The following is a 24020-nucleotide window of genomic DNA, read 5'->3' on the forward strand; positions in this document are numbered from 1 at the left end:
AAACACACATGAGCTGCAATGAGACACTGCCATTAAAACAACCACCAGAGTCATGAAAAGACGAGTATTATCAGTGCACCTTTTCTGTCATCGGTGTCTCCGGCTGCTGATGTTTCTCCTGCCTCTTTCAGCTCCTCTCCTATTAACACATTAATACTGCATTAATAAACACTAACATGATAATGACATTTAGCCATTAACCATTTAAAAATGTCCACCAGAAAGGTTTTAGTAAAAAAAAAAAAAAGAAAAAACACACCACAAAGGTAAGATAATCCCATGTGAAAGTGAGAGGGTGAGATGATACAGACTTGAAAACACCAAAACCGACAGAGGCGGCGGTTAGTGAAAATCTGTACTGATGCCCAAAAACACCATCAGAGAGAGAAAGCACACTCGAGGTGACGGACAGACACAAACCTGAGGTCACTTCCTGTGCCAGGAAGTCCAGATGAGACAGGAAGGGAGGATCTGGAGTGATCAAATGAGAGAGAGAGAGAGAGAGAGAGAGAGAGAGAGAGAGAGAGAGAGAGAGAGAGAGAGAGAGAGAGAAAGAAAGAAAGAAAGAAAGAAAGAAAGAAAGAAAGAAAGAAAGAAAGAAAGAAAGAAAGAAAGAAAGAAAGAAAGAAAGAAAGAAAGAAAGAAAGAAAGAAAGAAAGAAAGGTGTTAGAGATTAAAAGAAAGCGGGGGGGATAAGGAAGACAACAAATGAGGAAAATGAGAGTGCAGAAGATTAATAATTAGTTATCGATCAGTAAACCTGGAGCGAACCATCAACAGATACATGCGGGACAGATCAGAACAGACAAAACATGCTCATTAAAAATAGTAACATTCATAGAACTAAAAGAAAGTTATATAACTCAGAACAATTAAATTTGTCAACATTTAAATAAATGTAATATTCTCTCAGATAGTGTTAAAGGAATAAAATACAAGATCAGTACAAGTGAAGCTCCATTGGTTGTATTTGAATTCATCCCTCCAAAACAATTATTGTGCTTACAGAGACACTTGGACACAATAGATATGACGATGCAACAAAATAAATTAAATAAAAATGAAATATTAAAAATGACCGGTCATGTTGTACCACCTCTTAACAGAAAACATGACATTTTTGGCTTTAAAAGTCAACATTAAATGGAAGTTTTGACCAACTTTACTACTGTACTGTATATTTATGATACATTCCAATGAGAGAAATTATTATAAAACAAGAATCAAGGACGGGTTTGATTTTATTTGGCTTTTGTTGATTGGATTGTGAAAAATGAGTGCTGTGTACTAGAATACACACAGATCTGAATGTGATAAATATCCAGTGAACAAAAAAATTTACATAAAATTATTTTTTATAGGCCGACAGAGATAGACGGATTAACAGATGGATGGATGGATGGATGGATGGATGGAATGACAGACAGATAGACAGATAGATAGATAGATAGATAGATAGATAGATAGATAGATAGATAGATAGATAGATAGATAGATAGATAGATAGATAGATAGATAGATAGATAGATAGATAGATAGATAGATAGATAGATAGATAGATAGATAGATAGATAGAATGACAGACAGATAGATAGACAGATAGACAGACAGACCAATATAGCGACAGATAGACCGATAGACCGATAGAACGATAGATAGATGACAGACAGACAGACAGATATAGATAGATAGATAGACAGATAAACAGATAGATAGACAGATAAACAGATAGACAGATAGACCAATAGAGTGACAGATAGACCAAAAGAACGATAGACCGATAGAACGATAGACCGATAGAACGATAGATAGATGACAGACAGACAGACAGACAGATAGATATAGATAGACAGACAGACAGACAGATAAACAGATAGACAGACAGACGAATAGAGTGACAGATAGACCAAAAGAACGATAGACCGATAGAACGATAGACCGATAGAATGATAGACCGATAGAATGATAGACCGATAGATAGATGACAGACAGACAGACAGACAGATAGATATAGATAGATATAGATAGACAGACAGACAGACAGATAAACAGATAGACAGACAGACCAATAGAGTGACAGATAGACCAAAAGAACAATAGACCGATAGAACGATAGACTGATAGACCGATCGATAGATGACAGACAGACAGACAGATAGATGGATAGATAGATAGATAGATAGACAGACAGACAGACCGACCAATAGAGTGACAGATAGACCAATAGAGTGACAGACAGACCAATAGAGGGACAGATAGACCAAAAGAATGATAGACCGATAGAACGATAGACCGATAGAATGATAGACCGATAGATAGATGACAGACAGACAGACAGACAGATAGATATAGATAGATATAGATAGACAGACAGACAGACAGATAAACAGATAGACAGACAGACCAATAGAGTGACAGATAGACCAAAAGAACAATAGACCGATAGAACGATAGACTGATAGACCGATCGATAGATGACAGACAGACAGACAGATAGATGGATAGATAGATAGATAGATAGACAGACAGACAGACCGACCAATAGAGTGACAGATAGACCAATAGAGTGACAGACAGACCAATAGAGGGACAGATAGACCAAAAGAACGATAGACCGATAGAACGATAGACCGATAGATAGATGACAGACAGACAGATAGATAGATAGTAAGATAGACAGACAGACAGACAGATAAACAGATAGACAGATAGACCGACAGAACGATAGACCGACAGAACGATAGACCGACAGAACGATAGACCGACAGAACGATAGACCGACAGATATAGATAGACAGATATAGATAGACAGATATAGATAGACAGATATAGATAGACAGATATAGATAGACAGATATACGGATAGACAGATATACGGATAGACAGACAGACCAATAGAGTGACAGATAGACCAAAAGAACGATAGACCGATAGAACGATAGACTGATAGACCGATAGATAGACAGACAGACAGACAGACAGACAGACCAATAGAGGGACAGATAGACCAAAAGAACGATAGACCGATAGAACGATAGATAGATGACAGACAGACAGATAGATAGTAAGATAGATAGACAGACAGACAGATAAACAGATAGACAGATAAACAGATAGACAGATAGACCGACAGAACGATAGACCGACAGATAAACAGATAGACAGATATAGATAGACAAACATCAAAATAAACCAAATCTTCAAACAATCTAAAAATACATATCTGGAACATTGGGATGAGAAAACTAAAACACAAAGTAAATTACAATTCTATCGAACACTGAAATCAAATTATGAATTAGAAGAATATCTCCAAAGTGTCAAAGACACAAAGCAGAGACGGATCCTGACCAAGTACAGGCTCAGTGAGCACAGTCTAGCCATCGAGACCGGCAGACACAGAAAGAGCTGGCTACCCAGAGAGCAAAGGGTGTGTGTTCACTGCAGGACAGGAGAGATCGAGACAGAGATGCACTTCCTCCTTCACTGCCAAAAATACATATCAATTAGAGATCTCTACTTCACCAAATTCAGTAACGTAATAAAGAACTTTACAGCCATGACTGAAGTAGAACAAATAAAGTTAATATTAGGAGAGGGACCGACAGCAGCACTGGCTGCGAGATACGTGTGGATGTGCCACAGCCTGAGAGACAGCAGGTGAATGTGTGTAATGTGTGTGTCTGACCTCAGTGTGATTCCCTACCGTCCACCACAGTGACCCTCCGTACATGTGTGTGTATATTTGTTTAACCACTGTGGTAACAAATGTTCAGACATGTTCTATTGTGTTACACTGTTAATTTAAGTTTGTTATGTTGTAATATTTGATAGCATTATAATATTTTATATTTTCTTCTATTATACAGATGTTTTTATTATTGTTATATGTATGCTTTGGCAATATTGTATTATTTACAGTCATGCCAATAAAGCAATTTTGAATTTGAATTTGAATTTGAATATATATAGACAGATATAGATAGACAGATATAGATAGACAGATATACGGATAGACAGATATATGGATAGACAGATATATGGATAGACAGACCAATAGAATGACAGACAGACAGACAGACAGACAGACAGATAGATAGAGAGATAGATAGAAAGAGACAGAAAGATAGATAGATAGAGATAGACAGAAAGACAGACAGACAGACAGACAGATAGATAGAGAGATAGATAGAAAGAGACAGAAAGATAGATAGATAGATAGATAGAGATAGACAGAAAGACAGACAGACAGATAGACAGAAAGATAGATAGATAGATAGATAGATAGATAGATAGATAGATAGATAGATAGATAGATAGAGATAGACAAAGACAGACAGACAGACAGACAGACAGACAGACAGACAGACAGACAGACAGACAGACAGACAGACAGACAGACAGACAGACAGACAGACAGATAGACAGATAGATAGATAGATAGATAGATAGATAGATAGATAGATAGATAGATAGATAGATAGATAGATAGATAGATAGAATGACAGACAGATAAACAGATAGACAGATAGACCGACAGAACGATAGACCGACAGATAAACAGATAGACAGATATAGATAGACAGATATAGATAGACAGATATAGATAGACAGATATACGGATAGACAGATATATGGATAGACAGACCAATAGAATGACAGACAGACAGACAGACAGACAGACAGATAGATAGAGAGATAGATAGAAAGAGACAGAAAGATAGATAGATAGAGATAGACAGAAAGACAGACAGACAGACAGACAGACAGATAGACAGAAAGATAGATAGATAGAGAGATAGATAGAAAGAGACAGAAAGATAGATAGATAGATAGATAGATAGATAGATAGATAGATAGATAGATAGATAGATAGATAGATAGATAGAGATAGACAGAAAGACAGACAGACAGATAGACAGAGACAGATAGAAAGAATGAAAGATAGAATGACAGACAGACAGACAGACAGACAGACAGACAGACAGACAGACAGACAGACAGATAGAATGAAAGATAGAATGACAGACAGACAGACAGACAGATAGACAGAGACAGATAGAAAGAATGAAAGATAGAATGACAGACAGACAGACAGACAGACAGACAGACAGACAGACAGACAGACAGACAGACAGACAGATAGACAGACAGACAGATAGATAGATAGATAGATAGATAGATAGATAGATAGATAGATAGATAGATAGATAGATAGATAGAATGACAGACAGATAAACAGATAGACAGATAGACCGACAGAACGATAGACCGACAGATAAACAGATAGACAGATATAGATAGACAGATATAGATAGACAGATATAGATAGACAGATATACGGATAGACAGATATATGGATAGACAGACCAATAGAATGACAGACAGACAGACAGACAGACAGATAGATAGAGAGATAGATAGAAAGAGACAGAAAGATAGATAGATAGAGATAGACAGAAAGACAGACAGACAGACAGACAGACAGATAGACAGAAAGATAGATAGATAGAGAGATAGATAGAAAGAGACAGAAAGATAGATAGATAGATAGATAGATAGATAGATAGATAGATAGATAGATAGATAGATAGATAGATAGATAGATAGATAGATAGATAGATAGATAGATAGATAGAGATAGACAGAAAGACAGACAGACAGATAGACAGAGACAGATAGAAAGAATGAAAGATAGAATGACAGACAGACAGACAGACAGACAGACAGACAGACAGACAGACAGACAGACAGACAGACAGATAGAATGAAAGATAGAATGACAGACAGACAGACAGACAGATAGACAGAGACAGATAGAAAGAATGAAAGATAGAATGACAGACAGACAGACAGACAGACAGACAGACAGACAGACAGACAGACAGACAGACAGACAGACAGATAGACAGACAGACAGATAGATAGATAGATAGATAGATAGATAGATAGATAGATAGATAGATAGATAGATAGATAGATAGATAGATAGATTCTGATTTCATAGACTTTGAACTCCATCATAAACTTTAAGTCCATGATATTCCACTGTAAGCTCATCACTGTAACCATGATTCTGCTTTTGTGCAGGAAAAACTGTAAAATCTCTCTCTGTGGAGCTTGACTTGTATTGAACCTGGAACATTTCTTTAATGTTGATTTGAACGGATGTTCAGGGAATAAGCGTGTCTCAGTGTTTGTACCCTGTGGCGTGTCGTCGTCAGTGAAGAACTGCGTGGCCTCCAGCGCTGACTCTGCTTCCTCTGGACACAGCGCTTCAGAGAGAGACAGATCTGATCAGAACGTCACGTCACAGACACACCCGCTCGACAAACCTTCTTATCTTTTCTTCAAATCTTCTTTACACACGCAGACCAAACGAACAAAAACGTGCTAGTTCTCACTTTAATTAGCCTCAAACACACTTTCACACACACACACACACACACACACACACACACACACACACACACACACACACACACACACACACACACACACACACACACACACACACGAGAGTGTTTGCTGAGAGCGGCGATCCAGTATTCTCACGCTCTGCTGATGTTTGCTGTACACTGGTGTCGGTCACACCTCTGTACTTCACACTAAAAACACTAACAGTGTTCTTTAAAAATGTCTTTTGTTTTTCTCTGTTACACTCTTTCTGTGGCCTGTTTAGTAAAAGTCTGGTGTGACTGTAAACGTACCTGGAGGCAGGTGGAGTTTGTAGAGAAGCTTGAGTTTTTCCGTCATATCGCCATGATACATTCCACCTGAGAGAGAAACGAAGCAAAAAAGGTTGCGATGAAGAGGTCTAGATAGATGAAGATGAAGTTTTGTCTTTAAGTTGCTGTTGACTAATTATACCTTCTATTTTCTATAAATATATTCCTAATATCATATGCAACCAAACAGTGTTGCAAAATGTTGCAGTTTTTGTAATCATATCAGAATGATTTCTGAAGGACCATGTGACACTAAAGACTGGAGTAATGATGCTGAAAATTCAGCTTTGATCACTGGAATAAATTACATTTTACCATATAGTCACATAGAAAACGGTTATTTTAAATTGTAATATTTCACAATTTTAGTGTTTTTACTGTACTTTTAATCAAATAAATGCAGCCTTGGTGAGCAGAAGAGATGCTTTTTCTTTCAAAAAAAAAAAAAAAATCAGTTTAAATCAATTCACGGAAAGACACTTTGAACCACTGCATACAAAATAAAAATAGATCAAACCTTAATTGTCTTACAACTTGAAAGAATGAAAGTATTATGAAAGTAATGACAGTGATGCAAAAAAAAATGTAATTTTATATTAATTTATTGTGAATACTCAATATCTAGACATGAGTAGTACATTAATGATTATTTACAAATCAGCCAATTTTTTAGAAGCAGTATCTGAAGTGGTAAAAGATTTTTGGAATATTGCAGTATTTATTATAAATTTTTTTATCCATACACATCATTATTGTTTTAAATTCAACTCAATGACTCTACTCACTGAGTCCGGTGACAAACTCTTTAAAGTTGATGAGTGTGTCTTTGTTTTGGTCGAGCAGGCGGAAGAGTCGGCTAGAGAGCGTGTTGGTGTGAAGGCCGCAGCTCCAGGGTGCCAGAGCGGAAAAGAGCTGAACGAACTGCCCGCAGTCGATGCGGTACTGTTCCAGATACGGCAGGCTGGGGTCGTGACGCTCCGCCGCCGTGCTGCTCGCACCCCAGTAACAACTCATGATGTGTTTCGCCTGGGACACACACAAACATTCACACAATTACACTGACAATAACTAGAGCTGGACAGTATGACAGTATGTATGTAGCTTGGACAGTGTTGGGGGAAACGCATTACAAGAAACTTGAGTTATGTAATCAGATTACTTTTCAAGTAACCAGTAAAGTAACGCATTACTTTTTCAATTTACAAAAGTTTCTTGAAGTAAAACTTTTTCACATTTATTGACTGATAGCTCTGATGTTCCCATGTTGTAAAAAAGCCATGAACCATGAAAAAAGTAACACCAAAGTAATGTTTCACATTATTTTTGCATTAAGAAGTAATGCAATTAGTTAAATTTTTAGGGAGTAACGCAATATTGTAATGCATTACTTTTAAGAGTAACTTTACCCAATACTGGGCTTGCAAATAAACAATCATCCAATTACATTACATCAAGAAAAGAGAAGCACCTTTCATTTGGATGAATGGATTAAAAAAAAATTATCAAATAAAAAAAATAAACATATTTTATATATTATATATTATATATATATATATATATATTATATATATATATATATTATATATATTATATATATATATATAGCCATGGAAAAAATTAAGACCACTCCAAGTTCAGAAATCAATGTTAAGTGGTCTCTTAATTTTTTCCATAGCTATATATATTATATATATAAAAATAATGTTACCATTCCCATGATCTAAACTATAACATACTATACTATAGCTTACACAACTATAACAGTATACACAAATACACAGACAGCTAGTGGTTTCTTTAGTTCAAAATGAGCATTATGGTGCTTGGAAGAACAGATCAGATAAACACAAAAATAAAATAAATAGATAAATAAACTCATAAATAAATTAATTAATAAAAATGAATGTAATACTAATATTAATATTTATTTAATTTTTCAATGCCATATTTTCATGGCAAAAACAAACTTAATAGCAATTTATTAAATTAAAAATAAGTTATTAAATTAATAGCAAAGTCATACAATTAACAAAGATTTAAGATTAATACAAGACAAATATTCTAAAATACACAGGTGATTTTTTTTTTAATACATCAGTTAAACATCTGTGTATAAAAATATTGTCTGTTTAAATTATGTAATAATAAAATCACACAATAGTCAATATTTATTATTATTATTAAAAATTAATAATCAAATAAATATATAAAATCAGAGTTTTATCTTACCTTAAACAGAACATAGAGTTCTTCCAACTCCTCAATAGTGAAAGCAGACTCTGTCATGATAGCTCTCACCTGAACATCACAAATACAAGATCACATGTGGAAATGTCTTAAATTGTTAAATATATCCTCTCGATTCACACACACTTACCACACTCCTCTTGGCTGTGTCTTCTAGTGACTGTATGACCTTTAACCTTTGTTTGAACCTCATCTGTTCAATGACGTCGGCACGCAGGCTACCAAACTTCTGCAATTAGACAAAAACGACATAATCCGTTAAAAATAATTACAGTGGAATTGTTCAGGAAAACAAAGCACTAGGCCCTGCCTCCTCACCTCATAGGACGCTTTAATGAGCTCAAAGGCGTCAATCTCAGGTGGAGGGTTGTTGCCACTGGTCAACAGAGCATGAAGGTGGGGAATGGGTGGAGAAACTGTCTGCTTATTCACAACATTATCCAAATATCTACAGGACAGAGAAACAGATACGACAGCACAAACATTATTAAGAACATCTTCACAAACCTCAGACAGTAGAAGAGGGCAAAGAAAACTTTTTATTTTTAATGCAACAGTTTATTGAACCTTTAGCAAAATTTTAAAGGTGCCCTAGAACTTTTTTTTAAAAGATGTAATATAAGTCTAAGGTGTCCCCTGAATGTGTCTGTGATGTTTCAGCTCAAAATACCCCATAGATTTTTTTTAATTCATTTTTTTAACTGCCTATTTTAAGGCATATTTAGAAACTTTCTAAAGATTTTAGGTTACGGCCCCTTTAAATTGCGCGGTCTCCACCCACTCCCGAGCTCTCGACTCTATCACAGCATAAACAAAGTTTACACAGCTAATATAACCCTCAAAATGGATCTTTACAAAGTGTTCGTCATGCATGCTGAATGCGTTGGATTGTGTGAGTATTGTATTTATTTGGGTGTTTACATTTGATATTGAATAAGTTTGAGGTTTTGCTCTGTGGCTAAAGCTAACATTACACACTGTTGGAGAGATTTATAAAGAATGAAGTTGTGTTTATGAATTATACAGACTGCAAGTGTTTAATAATGAAAATAACGACATGACTCTTGTCTCCGTGAATACAGTAAGAAACAATGGTAACTTTAACCACATTGAACAGTACATTAGCAACATGCTAACGAAACATTTAGAAAGACAGTTTACAAATATCACTAAAAATATCATGATATCATGGATCATGTCAGTTATTATTGCTCCATCTGCCATTTTTTGCTGTTTTCCTTGCTTGCTTACCTAGTCTGATTATTCAGCAGTGCAGATCCAGACGTTCTGCCCTTGTGTAATACTAACTGCCCTTGTGTTATACCTCAATCATGGGCTGGCATTATGCAAATATTGGGGGCGTATACCCTGACTGTTACGTAACAGTCGGTGTTATGTTGAGATTCGCCTGTTTTCCAGAGGTCTTTTAAACAAATGAGATTTACATAAGGAGGAAACAATGGAGTTTGAAACTCACTGTATGTCTTTTCCATGTACTGAACTCTTGTTATTTAACTATGCCAATATAAATTAAATTTTTAATTCTAGGGCACCTTTAAAAGAAAGGCATATGTGTGTTTTTGTTGAGCATCATATTTGACACATCAGGCTTTTATGGCTCATATAGTATGATATAGTGAGAAAATGGAGCTCAAACTCAAGGAGGAAAAACAGTTAAATGTTATACAGAGGACCAAACTGAGCAAAATTACGCAATTGTGTGCAGTTTCTGATATTTATATGGACAAAAAGATGAAAATTCTGATGCTTATAGGTCAATGTAAATCAATGAAATCTTTATAACAGTATTGCAGATATATAAAATGCATATAAATATCAGTCGTCACTCTATATCTACCAATAATGTCTATTTAAGATGATATTTAAATACTTAGTTTTATGAGCTCTATAGTTTTTAAACATAATGCAATGCAATACAATCATGATTGAGAGATGAACAAAAACCTGATTATCATATTTGATACTCACGTTTAAACATGATTTTTCTAAAAAAAAAAATCATGTATGGATAATCAAGTCAAAAAACGTTGCTTCAGTCCAGTAAGTGTTCATCTTGAAATATTGCTAACAATATAAAATGTTTACTTCATAAAAATCAGTAAATATTTCAGAGCTGAAAGAGGACATTTGTACAATTATACTAAAAGGCCTTTTACTTGCTATAAAAGTATAAACTATCGATCAGACGACAGAAGGACTTTATCAAAAAGGTTTGGCGTATCAAAAATGATACTTTAGGCTTTATAATGCGAAAACTGATTTTCGATTTTTTTGAAAACTGATGAAATTTAAAAGAAGAAAACATTAAATGCTTAATGTAAATATCATCTAATAAACTCAAAACTATTAAAATAATACTGGCATTACTCTTTATTCATATTGTACATATAATGAACTATGTAATGTTGTATTATCCACACTCACCGGCCCAGAATGGTCATGGCCTCTCCCTCATCTGAACAGGACAGCAGCTGATCCATGTTTGCATGTAGCACAGCTAATGACACCTGGACAAGAGTCATATTTACATGTCAGACATCATTTGAGAGACTTTCTAATAAAATCATGTTCTAGGAAACTCCTACAGTCCATAGGACTAAACTGCATGATTCACGTGGATTAGTTAGTTTTTACGATCTCTTTATGAACTCTTTGAAGCGTCAAAGTGTTAGTTGCGTAGCTGTCAATGGAGGGAGAGAATTTCATTAAAAATATCTTCATTTGTTTTTCGAAGATGAACGTAAGTCTTACGGGTTTAGAATGACATGAGGGTGAGTACTTAATGACAGAAATTTTATTTTTGATTGAACTAACCCATTAATGGTGAAAAAACAATAAAACTGTAAACTTGTGTGACAAAAAAATGGTCAGAGATTTCCTGTATTATGCAAGCAGGATATATCGGCTACCATATCAGTATCAGCTGATATATGTTCATTTTCAATGCTATCGTTATCGGCCCGATAAGAAAATTTGACCGACATATTAAACCTGATAAATAATGGACTATTTCCTTCAGCTGAAACACTTCAGATGTGCACTGTCTGCCATTATGGTTTTGAATTGTTTGAAATATGATTGAAATCACTTCAAACCGGAAAATACAGTGCAACGTACAGCACAAGTCTGTCATATAGACTACATAATATTATAATGAGAACATTATAATTGTGTGCTTGGGACATGGCTTTTAATGGTGAGACTTTTTGTTTTTGTAATCAGGCTCTCAAAAATTATATAAAAATTTGGATTTTGATTTATCTGCCAATATAACGGTTATCGGCTTTCAAATATAAAGAATTATCGGTTATCGTATCAGCCAATATTTTCATATTAGTGCATCCCTATCCTGTATACATGCTAAACATTTTAAAAAAAAGTTTTTTTGCACCTGGAAAATGACTTTAATGCCCTCGTAGAAGAAGCAGTCGACCAGCAGCACCGCGCTGTCGAAAGGCATGACGGACAGGAAGAGAGTGAGAAACCAGGACAGAGAGATAGTAGAGATGACGCCCAACTCCTGCATGCGCTCGTACAACAGCGGCAAACACTCGCGGGTGAGCTCCTCGAACACTCCCTGATCCACCAGCGCTCCTGGCACAGAGAAATACATGAGAAAATACTGGTGAGAAATATATACAAGCAGAAAGTCACAGCTGCCATCATGTGCTTATATTTGCGTGACTGACCTACAACTCTAGTGTTGTAATAGTCGGGCAGCATCCGTTCACACAGAGCCACAAGCAGCCAGAACGCCTCCTCTTCAGTACAATACAACAACAACACAGACGTAACAATGTTCATCGCCTGGAGAGAGAGAGAGGGAGGACACAGAACACTGTTAAACAGACTCTCTCAAACCACTTTTCTCAGGTAGTCACTGATAATGCATCATCATCAGAATGCAAGACAATAAGTAAAATAAATATACACTTATTTGTGAGTGTGTGTGTGTGTGTACCTGACAGTATCCAATGCCGGGGTTCCTGTAAGCGTAGGCCGTCAGGACTCGTCTCAGCGCAGCGATGCCCATCTCATTCTGAAAGGCGTGATGCTCAGGCATGGAGCGGTGGAGGTCTCTCTCGATCTCCTCCGTCGCTAGAGTACATTTACCCATCGCCTGCTCAACCAAACTGCCGTAGTAACCCGGGTGTGTGGCCATCTCATTCTGAGCACCTGGAAAATGGGAAAAAAGAGGACAAATAAAGCCTGGAATGAAGGGCAGAGCAGCTTTCACAAATCATCAACATGACAAGAGGTGACACCGATCTTTTTCTGCTGACAGTGTGTGATATCTCACACTGATGTGTAAATCTTTGACAGTCACATATACGAGCAGAAGAAGTCGACACACATTTGGACAAGCACACTACTCTCACTCGCATGTTAACTGTGTACAGTATACAAAAACATTCTCTAATGATGTACTGCTGAAATGTGCAGGATATAAACAGCAGAATATTGTATGTATCCCATAATGCAATGTGCTCAACTAGATCTTCCATTTCTAATGTGGCAAATGAACCTGAATAAACACAATTTTTAACTTGTCTTTCTTAACATTAAAAATGTAAAATATTTCCTTCTGAAACAAAAAGCAAAACAATCATGTTACAACGTAATATCAGTGTTGGTATTGTTAACTAAAACTAGAATCAATTTTATTAATTGCAATAAAGCTGAAATAAAATAAAAATAGAAAACAGAAAAACATTTATTTCAAATAGATGCCAAGGCAACACTTGTAATTTTTGTTTATGATTTTTTAAGTTTAAGCAGAAATTACTAAAAACAGAAAAAAGTAAATGAAATAAAAAAGTAACAACAACTACAAAAATGACTAAAACTTAGCCTATTCAAAACAAAGGCGTAGCTTGATGACGCCAAGTTTGAGCGCGGAAACTTGGGATATGTGGTCTCCACCTCAACGGATGGTGCAAAAGAATAAGGATTGGAGTCGGGAAGAAATCATGCTCATGGATGTGATTATTAACGTTACTGTAGTGTGAATCAGAGCAGGAGCGAGTGTTGTGGAGCTGAACAAGGAGCTGGAGCGATTGATCAACACACGCCTCACGAGCAGCGGGACTTTTATTATGACACAGTCGCCGGCGCTGCCACTTTTCCGGTCATGAGTATGAGGTAACGCAGCTGTTTATCATATTACATATATTTGAGAGTGTTGAAAATGATGTTATAACGTTACTCTGTGCGTTCACTCGGCGGCTGCTGTGAGACACTGTTACACACTGCAGTAAGATAGATCCATTTTACAATATGATATTAAATGCTGGATGATTGTGTTGATAAATGACATGAAATTAATTTTAAAACGTATTGTATGATGGAGAAAATTCTTACTGTTACTAAAAATAAAGCTGCATCTGATTATGCTATGTTAGCTACTTCACAAAACAGTGTTTTTCTCTGAGGCATGGTAAAGCATGTTACTCGCAAAACATCAAGAAAATTAGATTTGAACAATAAGACTAAACATGTTGAGCTATATAACAACAATTAGTTTTCTGTCTATAAATATATCAAAACAGTTGTTCCCTTGTCTATTAAAACATGTAAATATTAAAGCGTCTTTGGTGTTTCCATGGGTAACGTGGGTATGACGCAATTGACAGGCGACTCCTCACACGTCCCGGAGCCTTGGTTAAAATTGCAATTTTCTCACAATTTACAAATAGTTGCAAACATTTGGGATATTGTTAGTTCTCAACTGAACAAATGAACAACTGAACAAAAAATATAAAGAAAATAATGATACTAAAACAGCTGTAAAGCACAAATAAAAATATACTAGAATTCCAATCCAAACATTCACCCTTTGATTACAGAGATCTTTGCTGTTGAGGACAGAGCAGACTGCCTCTTGAAAAGCACCGTCAGTGGTCTGGCTGAACGGCGCCTCCTGGTGTTTGGAGGATTCATTACCTGAGAACAGCAGCCACAGCTCTCCTCTCAAACTCTCAGGTATCCCGTTCAGAACCAGCTCTCTCGTCTTTGACGTGCGGTACATACACACTCCACGTCCATACTCAAAGAAATGGATGTTCCATGATTCCTCTTTCATCTTCTCTCTCGTCTGGATGAACAGAAAGAGGAAGGTCAAAACAAAACTGAGGAAACACCAGGCAACTCATGTCCTACACAGCCGTGCTAGTTCCACATCACTCATATTGCAAACTCCCTTCTTACATAAAAATGATTTCAACTCAAATCTATATTTTATGTCTATTTCCACAAATGTTCAAAAGTTTGAGGACAGTAAGATTTGACTTTTGAGAAAGAAATTAATACTTTTATTCAGCAAGGATGCATTAAACTGATCAAAAGAGACAGTAAAGAATTTATAATGTTACAAAAGATTATATTCCAAATAAACTTTCAATTCATCAAAGAATCCAAAAAAAAAAAATGTATCATTGTTTCCACACAATAATGAAGCAGTTTTCAACATTGATAATAATCATAAATGTTTCTTGAGCAGCAAATCATCATATTAGAATGATTTCTGAAGGATCATGTGAAACTATGGAAGAGGATTAGGGCCAAGCAATAATAAAAAAATTAAACCATCTCGAGATTAAAGTTGTTAAATTACGAGAAAAAAGTTTAGATAAAATATTGAGAATAAACTTGTTAAATTAGGAGAAAAAAAGTTGTTAAATTACGAGAACAAATTCGTCAAATTATGAGAAAAACTTCGTTAAATTTTGAGAAAAAAGTCGATAAAATGTTGAGAATAAAGTCATTAAATTAACGAATTTATTCTCGTAATTTAACGAATTTGTTCTCATAATTTAACGACTTTTTTTCTCGTAATTTAATGACTTTATTCTCAACATTTTATCTCGTAATTTAACGAGTTTATTCTCAACATTTTATTTCAACTTTTTTTCTTGAAATTTAGCAACTTTAATCTCGAGATGGTTTTATTTTTTTATTATTGCTTGGCCCTAATCCTCTTCTGTACACTGAAGACTGGAGTAATGATGCTGAAAATTCAGCTTTGATCACAGGAATTAATTAAGCTAGTTTAAACTGTAATAATATTTCACTGTTTTTACTTTACTTTTGATCAAATAAATGTTATGTCATATATAATTTTATGTGTAATTCTTTGAACCACTTCACATGAGGTCTGAAGAGCGTGAGGGGTGTGTCTCACCACTTTGGGCCCCAGCTCCTCCGGGACGTCCTGCTGATAGATTTGCAGTAGGCCCTGCTTGGCGGTGGGCAGACTGGGGCTGTAGTGTTGGTTTTGGGGCATCTCTCCGAGCCCCAGCACAGAAGGGGACGGGGGCAGAGACGGCGGCGTACTCGGGCTGGGATTCTCCTGGAGATGGAGGTCACATGACATGTTTACAACAGACCAGCAATGGCGAATGTAAAAATGAGTTATGCTTCAATGGGGCAAATGTCTGTAAGCATGAAAACTAAATAAGTTCAAAAGTTTGAGGTCAGTACAATTTGTTTTTTTTTTGTTTTTTTTTAAGGAAATTAATACTTTCATTCAGCAAGGAAGCAATTCAACTGAATTGCATTTATAATGTTGCAAAAGATTCTATTTCAAATAAATGATGTTCTTTTGAACCTTCTATTCATTAAAGAATCCTGAAAAAAAATGTATCACAGTTTCCTCTAAAATCTGAAGCAGCACAACTGTTTTCAACATTCATAATAAATCAGAAATGATTCTTGAGCATCAAATCATCATGATTTCTGAAGGATCATGTGACACTGAAGACTGGAGTAATGATGCTGAAAATTCAGCTTTGATCACAGGAATAAATTACACTTTACTATATATATTCACATAGAAAACAGGCATTTTAAACTGTAATAATATTTCACAATATTGCTGTATTTTTGATCGAATAAATGCAGCCTTGCTAAGCAGAAGAGATGTCTTTCAAAAACATTAAAACATTAATCTTACCAACCTAAAACTTTTGAAAGGAACAGTATATAACATTAAATACTATGCAAATTCCTGACATACATCACCTTTATTGTCATAGCACAGGTTAAAATATTCTACATTCTGATGAATTCTGACTTACAGATTGAGCGTTTAGGCCACACGGCCTGTCAGGCGTGCGCTGCAGGAAGTCAGAAATTCGCTGTACCAGGAAGTCACGGTCTTTGAGGTTGGCAAACAGGAAGGTCATCTTGTTTTTAGTGCTGATCGACAGTGGACTGGGCAAAACACTGCTGCTGTCTGCTTTTTCCACTATGGTCACCTACAGGGAGAGAATGAGGGAGTGACACAACTATATGCGAGTGTGTTGTACAAGTGTGTGTGTGGGTGTGTGTGTGTTTTTACCTCTCTCAGTGGAATGATAAGCTGACACAAATCTTCCTCTCGACTGGCAAAGCAGATGTAGTTGTTAGAAACGAACATTTGACCAACGACATGCATCTTAGTGAACGGCGTCCAGAGCGTACAGTCGGTGTGTCCATCCAAACGCTCGTCCTGCGTGAGCCGGAAAAGCGCCCTGTACCGCTCGTTCTTTGCACGTGCATCCAAGTCCCTGAAACATGTGAAAACTTGCTCAGTTTAAAGTAGCTAAACCAAGATCTGTTTATTTATACTGACTCTTTAAAAAAAAGCATCAATTATATTACTATCAAATTACATTATTTTTTAAAATCATACTTGTTTGGCACAAAAACTAAATGAAAACACACATACACAAAATAAATAAATAAATAAATAAATAAAGTATACACATGGTCTGTCATGTTATTAAATTTTTTAAAATCTAATTAATTACACGATGTGGTGATTAATTAATCTAATTGATCACAAATTAATCGCACATCAAATTTGGAAATTACCCCCAAAGATCATTTAAAGTCATTATTGTGTTAAATGACAAAAGCGTCAAAAAGTATCTTTAGAAAAGAAATGCTTTTATTTGATTTAATATAAAATTTATTGCACAAAATATTTAGGCTTGAGTGGCCATGAGGGTGAGTAAATGATAACATTTTTGGGTGAACTGTACATTTTATTAATATGGAAATATTAAATAATTTTTAATGAAATAATACTCTAAATAGGAAACTAAAACTGCCATTAAGTAATGGTAAATGTCTAAATGAGTAAGTCATTGAGTCATTTTTTCATCCGATTTGTTCAAACAGCTGATTCATTCAGGAATTAAGGAAATGGTTCTCTTTATGAATGAGTCATTGAATCATTGGTTCACTCGACTGCTTCCCTCAAAACACAGATTCATTCAAAAACTAAACACCACTGTGTGTTGCTCTGAGACACACAACAGTTCTGCTATGGCTTTACAGTTAATATTTTCATTGACAAAATTAAGCAAAAACAGACAATACTGTGTCTAAAATATAACAATATTAACTTTTTATTAACAATATTAAAACTATGCTTATTCGGGACTTATTCGGGTTATTAGTAACTCATGTGATATTGCTGAACTTAATCATGATATACTGTAAATATGAGACAAAAACTCATACAGGGGCATTTTTGCACTTCATCACACAGTTGTTGCCCTGCTTCATGTTTGTCACCAATCAACTATATGAAATGTAAGATAAAATATGTAGGTCGAAATAGGAACAAAATAAATGAATTATTTAAATCAAAATCCCTAATATATATATATATATATATATATATATATATATATATATATATATATATATATATATATATATATATATATATATATATATATATATATATATATATATATCTCATGTCATGCGGTTTGCTTACCTCTTGAGCGCAGAAACGTTTTTCAGGGTCTTGCCGGGTTTGGGGAGGAAGCGATCGGCGGCGAAGCTCTCGTTGTCCAGCAGCTGTCTCATGGCGATGTTGGCCAACTGCTCCATCAGTTTGAAGGTCTCGTTGATGTTGAGGAACATGGAGAAGAAGTGCTCGGTGTCACGAGTGCTCACGCGGATGCTCTCCGGGAAAACCAGCGTGGCGTTCTTGTCTAACTGCGTGACCTCCGTCCACTGCACCACCAGTGAAACTGCAGTGAGAGGAGATGGTGAAGAGAGAAAGAAGGAAGGAAGATGCAGTTAGAACATTTGAAAAACAAGAAAGGGGATGAACAGATTTTATCAAGCATGGCAGAAGAAAAGAAGCATGCATTAACACAATTTCACACTAAATAAAGAACATTTAATTCAGTATGAATCAGCCCTTTTCAGAGTGCTCAGAAGACTCAAATGACATCACTAAATGACTCTCTGGAACACTGATCCTGATTGTTCAGTCTTGGCCTTCTGTGGTTGAATATTTTTGTATAATGACCACTAACAAGATCTCCTTACTGTGCTTTAAATAGATTTTAACTCACCATGAAATCAAAAAGGACAGTTCTTGTTTTTTTTATTGAATATTGCAGTATTATTAATTATTTCCCCATAGCATATTTTTTTTAAAATTCATGTTCCTAGTTATCTTGAATCAGAATAACTTCCCCTCCCTCTTACAACGATATCTCTTCTCTGATGATGAGGGCGGGGCAACCTGTCACTCACATGAGATCCTCCAATAGCAAACCACAGCCATCCAAACAATTCCTCATGGACAAAATCAAGCCCCGCCCTACATTTGTTCTTGTTCCAGAAGCCGTTCGTGTTCTAATTTTCTTTTGTCATACAATAAATTTAGTTCCACGGTACATTTTGAAGTCTGCATGTGCCTCACCCTCTTTTCCCAGCAAGAAAGAGTAGAAGCAAAGGTGGTTGACGGACAGGTAGATCCAGCCCTGCCGCGGGACTCTTCCCTTCCAGTAGCTGCAGGGGTAATAGTTCACCAGCTTCTCTTCCTCCGGCATGCCGAACAACTTCCGCATCTTCAGCTCAGCTTCACGGAACTTCCCAGGATCTTCGTCTTCCTGAGGTTTGCCGCTTTTATTCTCTTCAGCAATGATGCCCTGCGAAGAGAAACAAACTTCAGATGACGTGTGTGTTTTAAGAATCATTTTGCATTCAGATAGACCTGTTCAAATGTTGAGTCAGTAAGATTTTCTAATTTTTTTTAAATAGTCTCTTCTGCTCACCTAAAGCTGCATTTATTTGATCGAACATACAGTAAAAATTGTGAAATATTATTGCAAATTAAAATAGCTATTTTCTATGTGAATATATTTTCAAATGCAATTTATTTCTGTGAATTTTTAGCATCATTAGTCTCCAGTCTTCAGTGTCACATGATCCTTCAAAAATCATTCTAATACGATGATTTGCTGCTCATAAACATTTATTATTATTATTAACAATGTTGAAAACAGTTGTAATTCTTAATATATTTATAGAAAAAGTGATCCATTTTTTTCAGGATTCTTTGATGAATGGAATGTTCAGAAGAACAGCATTTATTTGAAATAGTATCTTTTATATATTTAGAACATTATAAAAGTTTTTACTGTCACTTTTGATCAATTTAATACACCCCTTCTGAATAAGTATTAATTTATAAAAATAAACCTTCTGAACGGTAGTGTACATATATATATATATATATAACATTTAGACCTAGATCAAGATTTGAGAAGCTAACTGACTATAATTTGTGAAGAAATTAATTGATGTTAATCCAACAGCTCCAATATATTTCTTAACTTGGACAAATGAAACAAATCCCACCTGTATTTTGCCCTTGACGAATGTGGTGATGTCATCATCATTGTCAAAGATGGACAGAGTCTGGAGTAGATTTGTCTCAAGCCACTCCCAGTGTTCAGTGATCTCCTTCCGAGATGAGCCTGAGACACACAAACACACAAACACACACACACACACACACACACACACACACACACACACACACACACACACACACACACACACACACACACACACACACACCCATCAGAGCAGCTCTGTTAACCGTGCCACGGCTTTTAATATGTCACTCAGATTCAGGGCTGCAGTTAAAAGGTCAGGTGAGGTTTATATGAGATATGGTGAATGTTAATGTGGGCCGTGTGACTCAACAACACAGTCACTCTCCAGATTTTCATCACTGTTCTGCTGCAGACCACACTGAGATGTTGCCACAAAATGGCCCTGGGTAAAACAACTACTTGTGAAATCAAAGAGTAACTAGGCTATTTAGGAAAACAGCAAGACAGTTTCCTTTGTTACCAGACTACCTAAACCATGTGTCACCTGACTAACCAAATCTAGACAAATCAATTTGTCTGACAAAACTAAGACAAATCAACTGTTATCTAGATTGGCAGCTCTTGATCACCTGAACACACAGTCAGTACTAGTTTACAGATGTGCATTTTTGTCATTTTGATGGTTTAATCATTGGTGTACTCTGGGTGGACGGAGACTGTTCCGTCCAGGGTTATTATCACTAACTAAAACAACTAAAACCATTAAAAAAATGTCATTACTTGAAAAAAAATATACATTAACTTAAAATTAATATAAAAACAAAACAAAAAACAAGGCAACGTTTCTCATTTTCATGAAGCACTAAAAATAATCAATCTAAAGCTAAAAACTAGAACGTAATAAAAAAGAAAAAATGAAATGAATTATGAATAAAAACTATAATAGTGAATCAATGATATTAAAATAACACTAGCTTTTTTAACATTGGTCTGCGATCATCTGCATTTGGCCGTTGCATCTCACACAAGTGTAATGCTTTAAATTGCATGTTTAGATATAATTTATGTCTGTAGCACAAACAGTGCAGGACAAGTTGCACAAAGTTTAATAAAGAGATTGAGCTTTTGAAACATCAAAGCAATTTGATTTACTGATTCGAAATGTTCGAAGTATTGCATGCTGGCAAAACCTGCTGGTCAAACATTTGTAAATGCAACAAAAACTCATGCATAAAGACGCCATTTAAAAACCAATTGTAAAGTGTAACATTAATTGCATTCTACAAATAATCAAATACAATTAAACATGAAGTGTCTGTATGTGTGCTTTTATTAATTTGCAGGGCTTGTTTTGTGTGTTTTATGGAGGGATTGGCTAATCAGGCCAATAAGAGACAAATAACTTCTTTCTTTTTGTATTATACTAATGTGTCATTAAAATGTCCACATTATAAAACATATCCCAGATTAGTTAAAACCAGACAGACATCGACACTAAGCCATAATGGCAAAACATCAAAAATTTGAAACATTTCAAAACAGTTATGAACTAGAAAAGCCTTGTTTACTGAAAACACGTGACTTTGGCAGTTTAATACGTACTCTAAACCACTGGTTTGAAACAATCTACAATTTTAACTAATATATATATATATATATATATATATATATATATATATATATATATATATTATAATATATATATTTATATTTATATATTATAATATATATATTTATATTTATATATATATTTATATTATTATTATTATTATTATTATTATTATTATTAATATATATATATATATATATATATATATATATATATATATATATATATTATAATATATATATATTATAATATATATATATATATATATATATATATATATATATATTTATATTTATATATGTAATGATGCATCGATGTAAAACAAAGCATCGCTCAAATGACAACAATATGAAGCATCAATGCAACATGTTAAAAAAAGCATTTTTGTGTAAGATATACTAGAGAAACTGTTTAACTGTCTAAAAAGATGTCAAACTATCACTGAGCTGTCAGCAGGTTTTAAAAATTTTATTTTTGAAATTTATTTTTCTGTTTAAAACTATTTTTACCAACATCTGGCGGACCAGTATGTCCTGATGGTGATTTTTTTTTATGATGATTTACTTTTTTATATTCTTTAAAGAAAAAAAAGAAAAAAATAAATATATTTTTTTGTTGTGATGTCTCATTTGAGATACAGAATTGGTAATTTTCAATCACTCATTAAAAATTCAGATAAATATATTGATCAAGGGCTCCAGAAATGAATCAAATCATAATTGTATCACAGCATGATTTGAGGTAGGCCATCTGCAAATTTCGTATCGCTGGCTAAGAGAACTTATGTCAGACTGTACTGTGATGAAACGTCCAATTTTATTTTTAATATACATTATATTTATTTATATAATATTTTATATTTATTTTTTTTTAATATTAATAATAAATAATTTAATATTGTTAATATTATGATAAATATATTTATTAATTTTGTTTGATAATATATTGATTTATATTATAATTTATATAAATATAATTGTTTCTTTATTACGCAAGCATTACTGATAAAACATTTTAAAGCTAAAATCATGTGTTGCTTTTTCATCATTGCTGGCAATTCTAAGTACTCAAGCATGCATGCATGCACATCCCTATTTTGCAGTATTTATAATTAATTATTTATCCGTAGACATCCTTATAATTTTAAATGCATGTGCCTCATAATTTTGAATCAGAATAACTTCCTCTCCCTCTAGCAGTGACATCTGTTCTCTGATGATGAGGGCGGGGCAACCTGTCACATGAGATCCACCAATAGCAAACCACAACCATCCAATCAATTCCCCACAGACAAAATCAAGCCCCGCCCTACATTTGTTCTTGTTCCAGAAGCAGTTTCACTCTGATATACAGGTACGTCACAATAGGGAACTTCTATTACATGCTGACTTAAAATACAGACCACAAGCGATGTTCCAGAAGATCTGAGACTCTCCCGTCTGGTGCAGAATCCTGTACGGAGCCACACGAGCACTCGAGTCCAACACTACATCCAGTGTACCCACCAGCAAACCTGAGAGAAAAAGATAAAAGTTAACAAATCATAGGTCACATCCACATGCTGTGTGCAGGAAAAAACCTCAAAGTCAATAACAGCCATCTGAGCGCAGTGGTTTCCTTCAGTTCTCACTGCTGACACACACACATTCAGCCAGATAAACACACTGTGTGTGAGAGACAGCGAGTTTCAGAGGAATTCAAGACATTTGACACACACCGTCTTGACTTCCTCTAACAGCAGTCACATGGGCAGTTAATGTGTGATTCTGATGGAGAGATAAA

General features: G+C 35.0%; 1 protein-coding gene across 2 annotated transcripts in view; it reads right to left on the reverse strand.

Annotated features, from left to right (window-relative positions):
* Nucleotides 1-24020, reverse strand: part of LOC137024508 (TBC1 domain family member 9B) — a 29576-nt gene that overhangs the window by 4162 nt on the left and 1394 nt on the right. The window contains exons 2-21 of one of the 2 annotated variants that reach the window (XM_067392163.1): nt 23641-23751; nt 20649-20767; nt 19708-19936; nt 18766-19024; nt 17335-17542; nt 17072-17251; nt 16177-16344; nt 14940-15090; nt 12958-13172; nt 12686-12803; nt 12388-12590; nt 11421-11503; nt 9294-9423; nt 9106-9204; nt 8958-9026; nt 7514-7754; nt 6711-6776; nt 6204-6275; nt 421-471; nt 80-139 (exon numbers count right to left, since the gene is read on the reverse strand). In XM_067392163.1, the coding sequence (XP_067248264.1) occupies nt 80-139; nt 421-471; nt 6204-6275; nt 6711-6776; nt 7514-7754; nt 8958-9026; nt 9106-9204; nt 9294-9423; nt 11421-11503; nt 12388-12590; nt 12686-12803; nt 12958-13172; nt 14940-15090; nt 16177-16344; nt 17072-17251; nt 17335-17542; nt 18766-19024; nt 19708-19936; nt 20649-20767; nt 23641-23751 (2832 nt within the window). The remainder of the gene's footprint in view (nt 1-79; nt 140-420; nt 472-6203; nt 6276-6710; nt 6777-7513; nt 7755-8957; nt 9027-9105; nt 9205-9293; nt 9424-11420; nt 11504-12387; nt 12591-12685; nt 12804-12957; nt 13173-14939; nt 15091-16176; nt 16345-17071; nt 17252-17334; nt 17543-18765; nt 19025-19707; nt 19937-20648; nt 20768-23640; nt 23752-24020) is intronic. The other variant, XM_067392247.1, reaches the window with a different exon arrangement.

The sequence above is a fragment of the Chanodichthys erythropterus genome, chromosome 1 (genome assembly GCF_024489055.1).
Source record: "Chanodichthys erythropterus isolate Z2021 chromosome 1, ASM2448905v1, whole genome shotgun sequence".
In the NCBI taxonomy this organism is placed as follows: domain Eukaryota; kingdom Metazoa; phylum Chordata; class Actinopteri; order Cypriniformes; family Xenocyprididae; genus Chanodichthys; species Chanodichthys erythropterus.